Below are 16,885 nucleotides of genomic sequence, written 5' to 3'. Positions count from 1 at the left end.
ACAGACTCTGATAAATCACAAACTTCTGGAAAATATCTCTAAGTCAAACCTGTAAAAATATGTATTATTATTTAATTCCTCTATATACTTCATTGCTGCTTATTAGCAATAATGACTATAAAATATATAGCTGCACAGTTGAATCGTGGCTGATGCACTCGACTTTTATACATTACCTCCTCCATTTCTTTCATTAAAAACATTACTGTTACAATAGTCCGAAAACAAGTTATAATTTACAATTATAGGATAATATTTTTCAAATCAAACAACATGGACCTAGGTTTGCTCCCACTGACTTCTTTGCAACTAACATTAGGCCAATATTAAGTAACTTAAAATTTCTAAAGACCAATATATGCATCTGTAAGTAATAACATTTTAGAGAATGTAAAGATGTTAAGTACATAGTATTTAAAGAGATTAAACCAAAAGTATTTTTCTATTTCTCTGAGTACTTGCAAGTTGTTTTCAGACCTGCCAGTACCAAGACAGCAATCAATTAAGGCATTTTTGGTGTTAAGACTCCTGGCCAGTGAGTCCCTGCACTATACCTGCCTCATCTGCTTTTATTGCTCTGTTGATGGAATTCAGACTCCGTGGGAAGGGAAAGGAGTGGTCCAGTTCCAACCAGCAGCAAAACCACAGACAGGGATAAATCAGACCCAGGAAAATGGGGGAATGCTCCAATCTTCTCAGCTGCCTTCCCAAAGCTGCCTTCACCCTCCCTTTCCCCTCTATTGTTCACTGAAAGCATGCTTTTTTCACTCATCATCCACTTCCATGCAGTATCACTTATTCTCAGTTGGTTAACTTTTCTGACACCCCAGTTCCTACAATCAGCATTTCTGTGAGGTATTAAAGATAAATTTTGCCTTCCTGTCTCCAAACACCACCACAATCCCTCTCCATGGCTCAGATTTTCTATACCAGTCTCTGAAGAGTACTTGAAGAATACCATGACTTATGAAGCTGACAAGCGTTAGGTTACTCTGACATCCCCCCACCCCACTTCTACACTCTTTGAAATTAAAATCACTTCTTCAGAATGTACCTGGAAAAATATTCAGCCCTCAACTGTACTTTGGTGCAAGACAATGCAATTGGGTTCTAAAATACTGGTTTGGATTTCACTAGTTAGGCTCTTGTGAACTAACAGGGTCTCCAGATAAGAAGTCTTATGTCTAAGATAGATGTTAAATATAATGATCCACACTTGGATAGCCTGTGGAGGGCTACATCTTCACCCAGAAGAAAAATGTGGCCTCACTGGAAATGGTATGGTGTAACAGACTCACATCTGCAGTCCATTAGGCAATTTGACAGGTAGAGCTAGATGCTGTACTTCACAGGAGACAAAACGATTATAAAAAAAATCTGTCTACAATGCCTGTTGACTTACTTTGCCTGCTTTTGAGGCAGAGGAATAGCTGTATAGCTCTCTGTACAGATGCCACTCAGATGCACCCCTGCATCTATAATGGGGTTTTGTGCATATTTGAACATACTAAAGGGATTATTTTTCTTCAGATAAAGTCTATATTATGTGACTATAACTGAGGCACTCAGCAGACTGAAGTAGTTCAAAGTAACAGCTGGAGACAGCAGAAGTGACCAGATTCTCTCTCTCATCTTCATATCCTACTGTCTTCAAACAAAGGATAGGCACAATTTCATGATCACAGTATCTACAGCTAGGTATGGTGATAGTAATTAAGTTAGCAAAAGAAAACAGGGAAACTAAGTGATTAACTACTCTCAAAGGACAAACAGTTTTCACTAGTGAAATAGAACAAGGGAGAATATTCCTCAGTTAATTTTTCAATACATACATTTTTAAATTCTCAACAATCCTTACCTCAAAGAACGGGACAGCAACCATGCCATTATAATGAAAACTTAGCCTGTACTTTGATACTAGGAAATATGTTGAATAAGTTCAGAGACAGCCACCAACTGCAGAAGAGAATGTGTTATAAAGATACTGCCAACCATAATGTTACAAATTATTTAATTTATATTCTCTAAAATAGTCTATTAGAAACCTGAGAAGAAAATATGGTTCCTTTTATTATTTCTCACTGGTTGGCCAAGCGTGATTCTCCTACCTCTTTCCCCTTCCCACCCTCAACAGTACTTACACAACTCGCAGACATCAGGACTGTTCATAGTCTCAGGAACAATGTTCTTAGCTACTTTACACATGACGATTTGCAAAAGTACATTGCAGAGCTTCAAAACACTTTGCGATTTATTTTTACTGATGGCCACCAAAAGATTAAAAAGAAAAAAATAAATCAGATAAAGTGAATACTACATTGATTTAAGATGGTGGTAGAGTGCTTAAGTTCCTCTTCCCCATGGCTTAATAAAAACCTGTTTGGAAAATGTTACTTTGTTTACATCATCTAGAATGCATTAACTTGGTCATCCTATTGGGTGATTAACTCACTCCAACTGGTAGCTTGACATAAAATTAGTCCTAAGAGTGAAAGGATAACCGGTTTTTTTGAGGTTTGTTTTGTTTTAAACATCAGCCTTTAAATACAGGAAAGCGCTAGGTCAAGACAGCCTTTGATGTTACATCCTGTAACAACCAAATAATTTAGATGAATCTTCCACTGGCTATCAGTTCCTTTTCACCTTACAGTACCACTAACATTTTTCAAGAAATCACAAGATCAGTAGGTGGTCTTTAAGTATAAAAATTGACTCACAAATTCATAAAAATGATAGTACCTACAAACTCAAATACAGCGTTTTTGTAGCTACTAGTCAGAGGAATCTAAATGCTGCCTTGAATTCCCGTGACAAAGATTCTCTCCACATCTTTTTTTCAACCACAGTAATTCATAACCTTCGCCTCTCTTTTTTACTGTTAATTAAAACCCTTGTACACCCTACATACTGTTTTGATTTTGATCACCTCAATACACCTAATACTCCCACGCAGTTAATCAGAAATGGAGTAAGATTTTCCTCAGCTGCTGAGCCAAATGTATTACCCTCCTACTTGAACAACTCTGTGAATCTTTTTCTGACAATATAAAAATCAGCCTTCTAATTCTTATTTTCAACTTCTGACAAAGAACTTCTTACAATCTCAAATATCTCGCCATGTATACATTCTCCCGCCTCACTGCCTCCATTAAACAAATGACACCTGCCTCTGTATGCTTTTCTATCTGTGCTTAGATACCCATTGTGCTGGGTCTTTCTTCTGAACTGCCTTCCTACCCCAGTCACAGACAGAACACCTTGGGCTGAGAGCACTGAATAGAGAAGAGGGACAGGAGATCTATTCCTCAGTCTTTCAGTCATAAGAACTATGGCTTCATGGAAACGTTTTCTCCTGTGTGTAGCTTTCTTTCCTCTTCCATATCTTTAATAACATCCTCAGAGCATGGTCAATTTTTTAACTTATTTATCCTAAGCACAACGATACATTCCTTTCAAAGCAGTTTTCAAACCTCAGTTGTAAAGTGTTATGTCAACTTTAAGTCCCCTATTGTGAAAAAAATCCAATATTAATGCCATGTGTTTTAATAGAACTTTCTGTTCCAAGAAGATTGAAATTATGGTCTTAGCTTCGGAGTGGAAAAGACTGAACACAAATTCTAACATTGTCCTTTGTTGGCCAATTCACCAAACTTCATTTAGATCAGGAGAAAATTTATTTAGCTAGTGCATAGCATTTGTTGAGAATAGAAATAAATGGTGAACAACATTTTGCAAAGGGGTAGGATATGAACACTGAACTTTGACCCATATTACCAAAATAATCTTGGTAACATATGGATTAAAACAATTACTGAATCAGTTTCAAGTAATGCTCCAAGTACAACATGTACTCCAAATACTGCTGTCTATATAGACGGTCAAAACCAAATTGTTATTTATAAAGCTGGTGGTTTCTGATTTTAATGAGAAAGGGATTTGATGTGAGTAGGTGAAAAAACACTATTTTTGTGACCATATTGTTTTCTTACTGCTATTGCTTTCTTTCAATTCTGTATCCATAGCAAAAATTTTCACAACTGAGATCACACACACACAGAAATAAACCAAAACCAAGGCTATTCAAATAATCTAGAAACATTTTAGTGAAATAACTTAAGAACTGAAACTCTAGCTCAAACACCTTTTAAGGACAGTTACGTGTGTGTGTGTGATGCATATAAAAAGTAAGCACTAGCAATCACCATTTCATTTTCTCCAAACCCAGGAATTAATATAAACCATACATAGGGTTAAAGCAGTCTGGCCAAATGTTGAATATGTAATTGCACTCAGCATTCAAAGTGCTGTGTATTTGCCTGTGTTCCAAGGCTGTTCTACAGGGTGCCCCCAAAATTGCTGTGTTTATCTTGAGAATGAAACAGTCTCTCAGAACAGTCTCCCCACATTCTAATAGCTTTATGTTAAGAATGAAGCACTGCATACGTATCATACACCATTGGTATGATACACCTTCAACTCATCTTACGCATTTTTGGCTCTCTCCTGGAGCACAAACAAGGCCAATTCATTATTCTAACTAGTAAGCCTGACAGGGGCACTAAGAAAATAACAAATACTAGGCCTATTCAGTTGCACAGCCTCCTGTGACCACCCATTCTACATATCAGCTAACGTGGTGACTCACAGCTAATGATACTCATGGATGAAGTTTAACACTGTATTCACGCTGATAAAAGAATTAGCTTTCTTTCCTCAGTATGGCAGAGAAATGAAACTCCTTCCCATGCCTCAGAATAATATTTTACAGTCTTAATAACACACAGAGATTAAGATTAGGTACCAGATTGCTCCAGGCAGTTACACAGTGCTGTAAATTAAGGAAGCAGAAATACATAAAACCAAGCAGCCAAACTTTCTTATATTTGAAGCTGCATACGCAAATCCTCATGTGACCGAGTTACAAAGCACTCCAGAGACATCGGACAGCTGAAACAAAGGAAGGAACTGAGCTCCAGAAGTAGTTCATAGGTAGAGGGTAACAATGGCTGGATGGACCTGGGGTAAACGTACAGCTGGGTGACCTGCAATGCCAGCCTTGGGAGCCTTCACTCTCCCTGTACCTCTCCTGGTTGTCAATACAGTCTACACACAGCAGCCCTCCACTGACTCAGGCATCACAGTGACTGGCTTCAGCATGGCAGGCTGACTGCTGAAGCTACTTGGGATGACTCATGAGCAGCACAGGTATCACAGGTACTTCCAGGACACCAGTTACTATTCAGGTTTGAGACCATCTAAGGAATCTGAAGGTGCACAAGTCCATGGGACCTGCTGAGATGCACCTGCAGGTCCTGAAGGAACTGGCAGGTGAAGTGGCTAAGCCACCTTCCATCATATTTGAGAAGTCATGGCAGTCCAGAGAAGTCCCCACTGACTGGAAAAGGGGAAACATAACCCCCATTTTTAAAAAGGGAATAAAAGGAAGACCTGGGGAACTACTGGCCAGTCAGTCTCATCTCTGTGCCTGGCAAGATCATGGAGTGGATTCTCCTGGAAACTGTGCTAGGGCACATGGAAAATAAGGAGGTGATTGGTGACAGCCAACATGGCTTCACTTGGGGCAAACCATGCCTGACAAATTTTGTGGTCTTCTACAATGGGGTTACAGCTTTGGTGGATAAGGGAAGAGCAACGGATGTCATCTACCGGGACTTGTGCAAAACATTAGACACTTTCTGCACAACATCCTTGTCCCTAAATTGGAGAGACATCGATTTGACGGATGGACCACTTGGTGTATAAGGAACTGGCTGGATGGTTGCACTCACAAAGAGTTGCAGTCAACGGCTCAATGTCCAAGTGGTAAGCAGTGACGAGTGGCATTCCTCAGGGGTCGGTACTGGGACCAGCACTGTTTAACATCTTTGTGGGTGACACAGACAGTGCGACTGAGTGCACCCTCCACAAGTTTGCCGATAACACCAAGCTGTTTGATGCAGTCGACACAATGCAGGGAAAGGACGCCATCCTGAGGGGCCTTGACAGGCTTGAGAGATGGGCCTGTGCAAACTTCATGAAGTTCAACAAAGCCAAGTGCAAGGTCCTACACATAGGTTGGGGCAGTCCCAAGCACAAGTACAGGCTGGGCGATGAGTGGATTGAGATCAGCCCTGCAGAGAAGGACTTGGGGGTGTCAGTTGACGAGAAGCTCAATATGACCCAGCAATGTGCGTTTGCAGCCCAGAAAGCCAACAGTATCCTGGGCTGCATCAAAAGAAGCATGGCCAGCAGGTCAAGGGAGGTGATTTTCCCCCTCTACTCCACTCTCGTGAGACCCCACCTGGACCCCACTGTGGTCACCCCTGGTGCCCCCAATACAAGACAGACACAGATCCACTTGAGTGGCTCCAGAGGAGGGTCAGGAAGATGATCAGGAGGCTGGAGCACCTCCTCTATGAGGATAGGCTGAGAGAGTTGGGATTGTTCAGCCTGGAGAAGAGAAGGCTCCAGGGAGACCTTATAGCAGCCTTCCAGTACCTAAAGGGAGCCTACAGGAAAGATGGAGAAGGACTCTTTTTAATAAGGAGTGTAGTGACATGACAAGGGGTAGGTAATGGTTTTAAACTGAAAGAGAGAAGATTTAGATCAGATATTAGGAAGAAATTATTTACTGTGAGGGTGTGAGACACTGGAACAGGTTGCCCAAAGAAGTTGTGGATGCCCCCCATCCCTGGAAGCGTTCAAGGCCAGGCTGGATGGGGCTTTGAGCAACCTGGTCTAGCGGAAGGTGGCCTACCCATGGCAGGGGCATTGGAACTAGATGATCTTTAAGGCCCCTTCAAACCCAAGCCATTCTCTGATTCTATGATAATAATTCTGGACTTGAAAAATGCTTTATGCTTCTTGACCTGAAAACACTAACCATAACTTTCTGACAAGAGTCAATATTCATTCACTTAAAAAAGAAACAAGCCAGACAAATAATAAATATAGGATCAATACAGCAATTTCTTTTGTTTTGCCCTCGTTACTCTTGTTCCACCAAACTGAGTAATGAAGTATCCTTCATTAGTTTATTGGGGCAAAGCTACTTTCCATAGGGACACTACTGCTCTTTCTGATCCTTCTGATTCTTACTTGACTGCACACCACACCTTGTAAGTCAGAACTCACATGACTTTTTTTTTTTTTTTTTTTTTAAGAAAGCCTACCTCTGTAGTGGTCCCAATGTCAGCAGATGGGCTGTATGTGCTGGTATCTGGTGGAGCAGTACCAACACTACTCTTAACTGGAGAGCTAGGAGGAGCGGGTCCTGTCATGGTTTCAGTATAGACAGAAGACTGATATAGAATTCCTTTCCTCTGAATTTTATTCCAAACTTTACTTGTGACTTCAGCCAGTTCATACAGAAGCTGCACCTAAAAGAAAAAAACCCCTTTTTTTAAGATGAAGATTTTCTTAATGAAGGAAAATCATCAAAGTCCTCCACTGAGACTTAGAATGTAGCAGAACTGAACTTCTCACCATTATAATGTTCTGATAAGCAACTATATTGCAATAAAAATAATTAACATCAGTTACCATATAGTGATTTTGATAAAAATAATCTGTACTTTGTCTAAACATATCGTATGTAGCTCATAAAAACATAACCAATACCACGGGCTTGTAAAACTTTTACTAATATCAATTTTAACAATTAAACATAAGTAATTTGTGGTATATTTCATACATATAGATACTGCATCTAGAGAAAGGCAAACATATAAACTTTATGAAATATTAACCATGAAAAAATTATTCATTTAAATGGTATTAAAATAATGATCCCACACAGCATATGAAACTATTGTATGTTTTAGGAAGAACATCCACTATCAAACTCAATAATCTCCTGGCATATGTCATTCCAATATTCAGAAACACACTGTTTAACTTGCACACTGTTTGACTCAGTTCTAAGATATTTACACAAGTTTTTGTAAATAAGCATTAATCATGGAATTTGTGTGACAACATACTGCAATATACTGTATAAAACAAGCTCAGAGAAAACTGCAAACAATATATAAGCAGATCCACAGCTGGATACCATACCCAACTTGCCATTATAAAAAATGGAAATTCTCATATTTATAAGAACTTTAAGCCTCAGGACACATCTATTCTATGAAGCTGGCTTCTTATGTGGGCAGAACAGATGCAGAAAAACGCTGTTGTCAATCTACATTTGATATAAAACAGTACTTGATTTTGTGCGTGAGAGTGTGTGATGAAGTCTCAAAGAACATGGTACAGTCCTTTCTTAAGAGGTGAAGTGCTGGAATTTTATAAAAACCTTCTTAATTCATCTTGGATTTTCTTTTGAAGTTCCAAGGCTTACACTGAGCAGGTCATATACTCTTTTAAAGACAGAATTTTTCCTTAAAGGAGATAAACTTCTCAGTACTTTTTTTTTCCTTCATATACCCACCAATCTATAGACAAAGAATAACTCTGGCTGTGGCAAAAAGTTCTTTTAGTTATGATTTAAAATATTTTGTGTCTGTAGCACTCTAATATGCACTGGCAGCCTTTAAATTACTAATTACAAATTTCTAAGTTTTCCCAAGTCTCTTCCATGTAACTCACAAAGATCAACTAATAATGTCCATCTGATTGACTAATATAACATTAATTGTTGTTGACACTTTGCTGGCAAGAGAGTCTCTAGAAAATTAATAGGATACAGGCACTTATCCAAATCATACATGCTTGCAACTGCCCGTCCCTCAAAGTATTTTTTTGTCAAGAAACCAAAGGACAATTTAAGCTATACTTGTCTAATGAAGCAGGGCTTCCAGAAATTTAATTATGCTACTGTTCATAAAGGCACAAACTAAGGCAAAAGAAAGAACGATGCAACTTTTGTGTTTACATATATATTCATATACAAGGTAAAGAGGTTTGTCATCAGCTAATTCAACACTGAATAGTTTAAAACTTATTGGGGTTACAACAGTCATAACCATTAAAGCTAATAATTACTTATGTTGTCAGGGAGATTTTTTAAAAATTGCTCAGGCTAGGATCTTTACAGCCACTCTGAAACAGTGGCTATTTCAGACAGCAGTAGCCATCTCTCTGAACATCACCAGCAACCAGCCAGCCAAGTAGTATGACCCTAATACTCTACCCTGCTCTGAAACCAGAGACAAAACAACAAGTTCACCAGCAAAAAAAGGCACATTTTGATTAAAGGGAGATGATTTTCATGGAGATATGTTAAAAAGTAGAAAATACGAAAAAGCCTCACAACAAAACTTCTTTAAAACAAAAAAGAAGGCATGTGTCTGTATGTAAATAAAATCTAAAAACTTCAGATTAAGAGCTGAAGTTATGTCTTTGATTTTTTTTAATACACTTAATTTTATTCCATTGGTTGTTACTCATTAAAAAGAAAGGATTTCTACTTCTCTTGTTGGTTGCACTTTTTCAAGTTAGTAGTCTTAATGTTTTGAAAATCCATTTCTGATTATATTAGAAGAGCTAATATAAGTGTAAGGTCTCTCTCCTTTTTAAGTATTTTTGAGCATATCAGTTAATATATAATAATTATTTTTAGTACACTCTATTCAAGAGGAGAAAAATGGTATGACAAAAATAGGAATAACTCTGCCAGTATTTGTTAAGAAAAGCTTCCCTCTCTCACTGCTTCCACTCTCTCCCAGCAAAACCACACATAACTCAATAAGACCCCACTCACTCCTTGGCAAAGTCTGTAAATTTCAATACGCTACAGCATTTTGTACTTAAAATATAACACATTACTACAAAATTGAAAACTACAACAAAAGGCAATATCCTGGCAATTCTGCACACTGGAAGTATCTATTGACTTTAAAGGGATACAACCATCAGAACATGGTTTCATATTAAATCATAATAGTCATACAGTAAATACTTCACCTTTGCTACCATTTAACAAATTCACTAAGTATCACCTACTTTAAGGCTGTCATCTACAGACAAAATACAGCCTGTCATTCTAAAGAATCAAATTTCGTAGTTACTCTACTGTGAATTTATAACTATCAACTGCTGTTTATGTAATTGTATTTTCCATCTTTGTTCTTGAACATCTGGTTAAAGAAGACTGATGGTTTTCCCCTTTTGCATAAGTAAATCAGAAAGGACAAGTAAGGCAGATGTAAGGGAGAAAGTACAGCTCAAGAATCTTCGCTAAACTCAAATAATTTGTCTGCATCCTTTTGGTCATTATAATACTTCAGTAAATGAATAACATCACAGCGTACAAGGACATCCTTTATGACAAAAATATTTGGTCTCACATTCCACTGCACAACTTCATTTTAACATTTCACTATACTCGTAATATGATTTACATGGAGCTTACAATGTACATTTTTTAGTGCAAATATTTTCTTACAGTTTGCAAAACAAATTATTTGATCATATTTTGGTAGAAAAGCTTGAAAATGTGCTTTACTTACTCTATTTGCAACTCAAATTTAGATACGGCTTCCACTTACAACAATGCCAATCCACTCCTAAATTGCTACTATTAATGTATTACATATATTAACCATGAGATTAATTGGAGATTTTTAAAAAATCAGAGTTGATCAGACAATTTGCAGAAATTTCACTGAGTGTACCAATCAAATGTAAGTAACTATTTTGCTACATGAACATACAAAAATATTTACCAATTATCTGAATAGCTGCAATATCAAGATGAATTTTGTACAGTTCTATGAAAACTAATACAGAATAAGGCAGGTTTCTATAGGCTGTGAAATTATCACATGCGACTTCATTAAATGTTATGGAAATACCACAAAGTTGCAAAGTAAAACTTTCAGAAGTCTTTAAATATAAAATTGTCAGCAAAATCATGATTTTGTCCTTTCCTATTTACACATTTATAACACAGTGACAACCCTTCATATGTGCAAACATGCCTGTCATACAGCTTTACAAGTCTGAGCAGACCTTGCTGAGGCTGCTCAATTTCAAATTTTAGTTTGCAATGTTCAGTGCACAATCTCACTCTACCAACGCTCTTCCTAGTGAGTGTGAGCCCATCCAGCACAGAAGATAATGGCACGGAGCAAATGAGTCAGAAATAACTTGAATGGAAGGTAGTGGATGCGGCAGGAGACCACACATTGAGGGTAAGATAAACACATATTTCAAAACACTTGTTCCATTCATAGAACATGGAAGGCGGCAAGGGAAAAACTGCATGTGACTGAGAAACATATTGTAATGAGTACACACAAGGGATAACATTAAAATTACACCAGCCATCTTAGCTTTAGTATTCCCAGACTTAGGCCATCGGTCCGTAAGTCTTTACAAACGTGATGTGCTGTCTATCAGATGAAAATTACAATACTTTGTGTTCTTTCCCTTTCTTTCTATTAAATGAAGCAATAAACAGTCCATTTTGTCCATTTCATCGTTTGAAAAATCTTACATATGGCTAAAACTTTGCAGCAGACAGCATATGAATGCAAAGCCCTATTCAGGCCTCAACAGATTTGCTATTCCCAAGAACAAGAGTGTTCTCTCCAGCACCACTGGAAATGTTGCAACTGTCAGGAAAGTGTTATTCAAGTTGCAATAAAGTTTACTCAAAATTTTGCACAGAAAACCTACTCTATGTGCAACTACAGCAAATTTGATCCAGGTCAGTAAAATATAGGGTGCACTTTCTGAAAATCTAGCAACATCTTTGCCTTTTAATAAACATAAATAAGGTGGTAACTTTTGTTTACACACATTCATCTGGGTGTTTTTTTTCCTTTACTAAAGGATACCATTGTTTGCCTAAAAAACATTTTATGTTCGAAGAAATGTTAGTTCTATGAAAATATGATAAAAAATTACTCTAAACCACTTCAATAAATGAATCCACAGTGACAGAACAGCACTATAGCGTTTAATGGTACATCTGCAATTCATTTCACTCCATCAGCCAAAAGATGCATTTATACTGTAGCTATTACATTTTGAGAAGAGTTTAAATTACAAAACTTGAGAGAGCTTCAAAGCAAATCTTAATCTAAGCACCTTGATCTTGATGGCCCAGTTAAAAAACAAAAAAAAATTAAGATAGAAGAGAATGTCTTCAACAAAATGCAGAACGATTGTACTTAAATCAAGTTATTTTTAATTTCCTTTCATAAATCAATTAAACATACCAACCTGGGGGTTGGAGCATTTTATTTCAAGGGACTCAAGGTCGACATGGAGGCAGACAACAAATGAGTGTCTGGATTCTGGCCCTGAAGCAAGCAGTTTCTGGGAAGTAACAGCTAAAGTAGAAGTACAGCCCATCGGTTCCACTAAATTAAGTGTCATCTGTTGTCCAAGAAGAGTATATATACTGAAATGATGCAGACTAACAGTCCATGGAAAAGCATCACCTAATGATTAAAAAGAAGGGAAAACAGTTAAATAATTGCGCAAAACCCCCTAGGCTATTATTTGCACAAAGAAAAGCACAAATTAAGTGTTAACTGTGATTATTTAAAAGAAACTTTTCTAAAGTTTTGACACTAAAACAAAGCTGGATCCAAACATCTTTTCACCATATTTTAGTAAGAGTTCTATTGTCTTCCACAGGTGGCACCAGAAATGAATTTATATGGTCAGGAGACCATATATCAGGACAGTCTCTGTGTCTCATACTACAAAAGAACTGAAAACTTCAGTAGTTCATTTTGAAGCTATTGCACACTGAAGAATTCAGCTCAGCCAAAGTAACTTGAAAATATTTTGGAAAGGTTTCAGATTAGAAATTTTAAAGTAGTTAGCAATCTGTATTTTTTCCAGTTTCAGTCAGCCAAGAAATACAAAATATTAATTGTAATAGATGGAAAAAAATTCAAATGCGAAGTCAACTCTATTGACATGTTTCTAATTACCACACATGAACTTTGTTTTTCTCTGTGACCACCACATTAAATTAACATCGTTTATATTTCATGGATTAGAAAGAAAGAATATCCAAAGAAAATACTGAATGTTAACTCTACTATGCTGCATACATTATCTACCTTAAAAGGAAAATGCCAATCAAATTTTATCAATGTACAGAAACCACAGTATGCTGAACAAACACTGTAGTAAAGATATGGCAAATTTACAACTATAAAATTAGCACTAATGTTATCAATTACCTCTTCTTCAGCTCCGTACACACTATGTGACCATTATAAGACTATACTGGAACTGTCCACCTGATAAATCCTTTTGTTGTTGTACCTCTGCTTGCTTTATTCATTTTTTTAAAAAACGTACCTGCATTCATTTGCAGATTGGTTTTATGAAACTCTGTAAATAATTAATTCAAAGTGTCTAAACATGAAAAGCAACACTGTTCATAGAATTTATTTAAAAAAATATTTATTAGCAGGATGGAAGGAAAAGTTAGTGCCACAGATATTTTCTCTACATGTAACCTTACTATCCATGTATACTATTATTTTGTCACCTAATTGCTGAGATTCTTTTACACCGATATATTATAAGTAAACCTGACATTGTCTTCAGTGGAACTAGAGCTCACACCACATCTCTTACGGGCAAGATTACAAAAGATACACATGAAAGACCCCTAGTATGGTTGAAGATTCTGGTAAATTCCTGATCTACTGCTCTGATAAATCCTTATTTTTAATTTCTTCAAACATCACTACTGATTTAAAAAACTTGAAAATGTATTCATTAAGATATTTCAACTGCTTTGATAGCTTCTTAGATTTGTAAATACCACTTTCAGATCTTTGGCAGTTGACTGACCCAATCACCAGACAATTTTCAAAGAACTGGCATTCATAATTTATCTGCTATTTGCAACAGTTTAGCAAGTCTCTTTTCCTACAGAGTGTTTGAGTTATTTTTCCAATATATATAATTACAAATTTTTGCTATGTGCAAGCACTTTCTCTGGTAGTTATTTGATGCACTTTGTTTCTTACCTAGAGTTAATTCTCATCATAAGCCTTTCCATATGCATGACGTACAATGTTGATAAATGTACTTAACTACTAATAATTGTTATATGTTTGCTCTCACTTTTATATGACACTTCTCTTTATCTTAAAAATCAGACTGCAGAAGTGGAAGTTGTACATAATGTTGTGTACACAATGTTGACAGTTGTACAAAACAGAAATTTTGTTTGTTTAAAATAAGTAATGGTAGGAGAGAGACCATGAAAGCTTTATCATGCATATGATCTGGGATCTACTCCCAGACTTGCTAAAGGTATCCTTTGTAATGTTCAAAAAAGCTTCTTGACTACTCAGTCTTCATTTCTCCTTCTGTACTCACACTGCAGGGTCTTTACATGGATTTCCAATGCGCTTACATTCTCACGTGACATGCAACGTTTAAAAGAAAAAGATACTGCAATCACTACATGTTAGGTCACTGTTTTACTTCCTCCCAGTCGGGCAACAGGGAAGCAGCTGTATGGCTGCATAATCCTAGGTGCACCCAGTCGAAAGCCCTAAGGGCCCTGCCCAAGTCCAGAGCTCACTTTCAGCAGATGAGACTTAGTTCCACAGACTTCAAATGTAAGCACAAACACACAGGCTTTTCTAACTTAAACTCAGCTACTAGAGAGGTCTAACAGCCGAACACAACATTAACGAGTTGTTTATGCAGAACTTCATTGCTATTCACATACTGAAGAATGTCACTAAAATGCCAGAACTAATTTTATAAGATCATTAACCACAACAGATAAGTTAAATACAATAATTACCATGTTTTACAGATGGTGACATTGAATATAAACTCAAACAGCACACTGTTTGAATGTCAAATATTCATCTTAAAATTTACAGAAATTATTTTCAGTTATTATATTGAAGTTGAACATTTTTTAAAATCTAATACATGATTATAACTTCTAAGAATAGCAACATACTGCCACTCTACTTTAAACATTTAACTGCCTTTTTTGCAGGTTGAAGTCTATATGCTTCTGTTATATTGTAGTAGTTTACGACCTATACATTTCATTATAATTAATTCACACACTAGTACTAGAAGCCCTTATTTTCTATTTACCTACAAGTCACCTGACAACTTAGTGAGTTTAAACATATGCTAAAAAAATCTGTGAGGTTACATAATTTGTCATATTTCACAAACAAAAGCCATCTCTCAGATTTAAATGTTTGGAATACAGTGATCTACATGATTGCCAGTATACATTCAGTAACCAGTTTACAAACATGAGCGGAAGCCAGGAAAAGATTCTGAATTATAATAATTAAAAAGGTAAGCTTGCTTTACCCAAAGCAAAATTTCCCTTCATGTCTTCAATTTATTTTCCTATTACAACATTTTAAATTTTGGAAGACCAGCAGTCCAGAAGTCCGGATCATAACAACATATTTTGTCCAACTGTAAATTTATCACATTTTATCCTATCACTATAGGTTGGGACTTAGAGAGTATATGGATGAATTGTCAAGTATTTGAAGTTGGATTTATACAAGCATGCACAGGAAGTCACAACTCACCCTAGGCAATTTCCTAAACATTTCAGTTCTGCTCAAACTGAGTTTCTAACTATTTAATTTCTTCTTACTAACTATTTTACTTAAAGGGCAGCTACAAACAGGACAGAGGTCCCCCTCTTCACAAGGAGCCAAAATGGAGAATACAAGGGGCAACAGGTACAAGTTGCACCGGGAAAGGATTAATCTTGATATGAGAAGGAAATTTTTTACACTAAGAACAATCATTCACTGCAACAATCTCCACAGGGATGTGGGGGTTTTCAAGAAGTGACTACACTGGGTGCTGGATAATCTAATCTAGGCTCCCTTTGCCACAAAAGTTTGGACCACATGATCATTCAAGGTCCCTTCCAACCTGGGCTGTTCTATGAATCTGTGATTCTGTTTTAATATCCTCAGTGAATACTACCTCATGGATCTATCATCTGATTGATTTGAACTATAAAGATAATATTTAATGTAATTAAATACATTTTTATGAACTTAGTTGTACTTGTTATTCCACAGAAGTTCAACAGAATATCTCATTCTTTACATAGATAAATCCATTTCTGTTCATATGTTACTTAGTATTACTGAGCTAAATTACATTTCTGAATCAAAGTACTGTACTTAAAATGTTCTTTTAAGTATTCCTACAAACTACAATTATGTCAGAAAAGAAATGTATCAGAACTCTGAAAACAAATGGAAAGACCTGACTGTGGGATATTGTAGAAGCTATTTTTACAGTACGTTGACATGTTGAGGTCAGTAAGTCTCTGTGAGTAGGCTGCAATATCCCCAAATGACAATATGACTATGCTCCCTTTTCCTTCTCTTTTAGTTTTTCGTATAACAAGAAAAATATATGAGTGGGCATACAGCTTTCTTAAAAGTAACATGCATCCTTGTGAACAAGCCTTTTACTTATATCTTCTTTATAAAAGAAGGAATGATTCAAAAAATAGTTTTCAGGAAAAGCAAGGATCAATAAATGTGATTTCAGAGAGATGCTAACATGTCTTAAGAATTATGGTATGCCCCTGAAGTCTTGTTCAAAGACAGAATGCAAATTAAGAAACTCTCCCAATAAAAGTCCATAAAAATTATTTACCTCTGCATGGGAAGAAACAAAGAAGGTGACTTAAAAGCTTTGAAAAAACTGTTTAACAGTCTGTTTAAGGGGGAGTTTTGGCATGGGAGAAGGCAACAGTGCTATTAGAAAATCAAAAATATCAAGATTGTGAGAACTTCTGTTTGGCATTATTCCCAGAGCACAAAGCCACACACAAATAAATTCCTTACCATAGGCTTTATCCCAAACAGGGGGATTCTTTTCTCTCACTAGGATCTTTCCTTCAAATCTGGGTTTGAAAAAATTCAAACGACTTCTT

At 36.6% G+C, this 16,885-nt stretch overlaps 1 protein-coding gene across 8 annotated transcripts in view; it reads right to left on the bottom strand.

Annotated features, from left to right (window-relative positions):
- The window catches only part of VPS13B (vacuolar protein sorting 13 homolog B), a 485,377-nt gene that overhangs the window by 213,437 nt on the left and 255,055 nt on the right, over nt 1-16,885 (bottom strand). For all 8 annotated transcript variants that reach the window (XM_049818749.1, XM_049818740.1, XM_049818775.1 and 5 more), the window contains 2 exons: nt 12,175-12,395; nt 7,173-7,379 (listed from right to left, as the gene is read on the bottom strand). In XM_049818749.1, the coding sequence (XP_049674706.1) occupies nt 7,173-7,379; nt 12,175-12,395 (428 nt within the window). The remainder of the gene's footprint in view (nt 1-7,172; nt 7,380-12,174; nt 12,396-16,885) is intronic.

This window comes from Accipiter gentilis, chromosome 2, assembly GCF_929443795.1.
Source record: "Accipiter gentilis chromosome 2, bAccGen1.1, whole genome shotgun sequence".
Lineage (NCBI taxonomy): Eukaryota > Metazoa > Chordata > Aves > Accipitriformes > Accipitridae > Astur > Astur gentilis.
The sequence above is the reverse complement of the archived record's forward strand: the minus strand, read 5'-3'. Positions and strand labels throughout refer to the sequence as shown.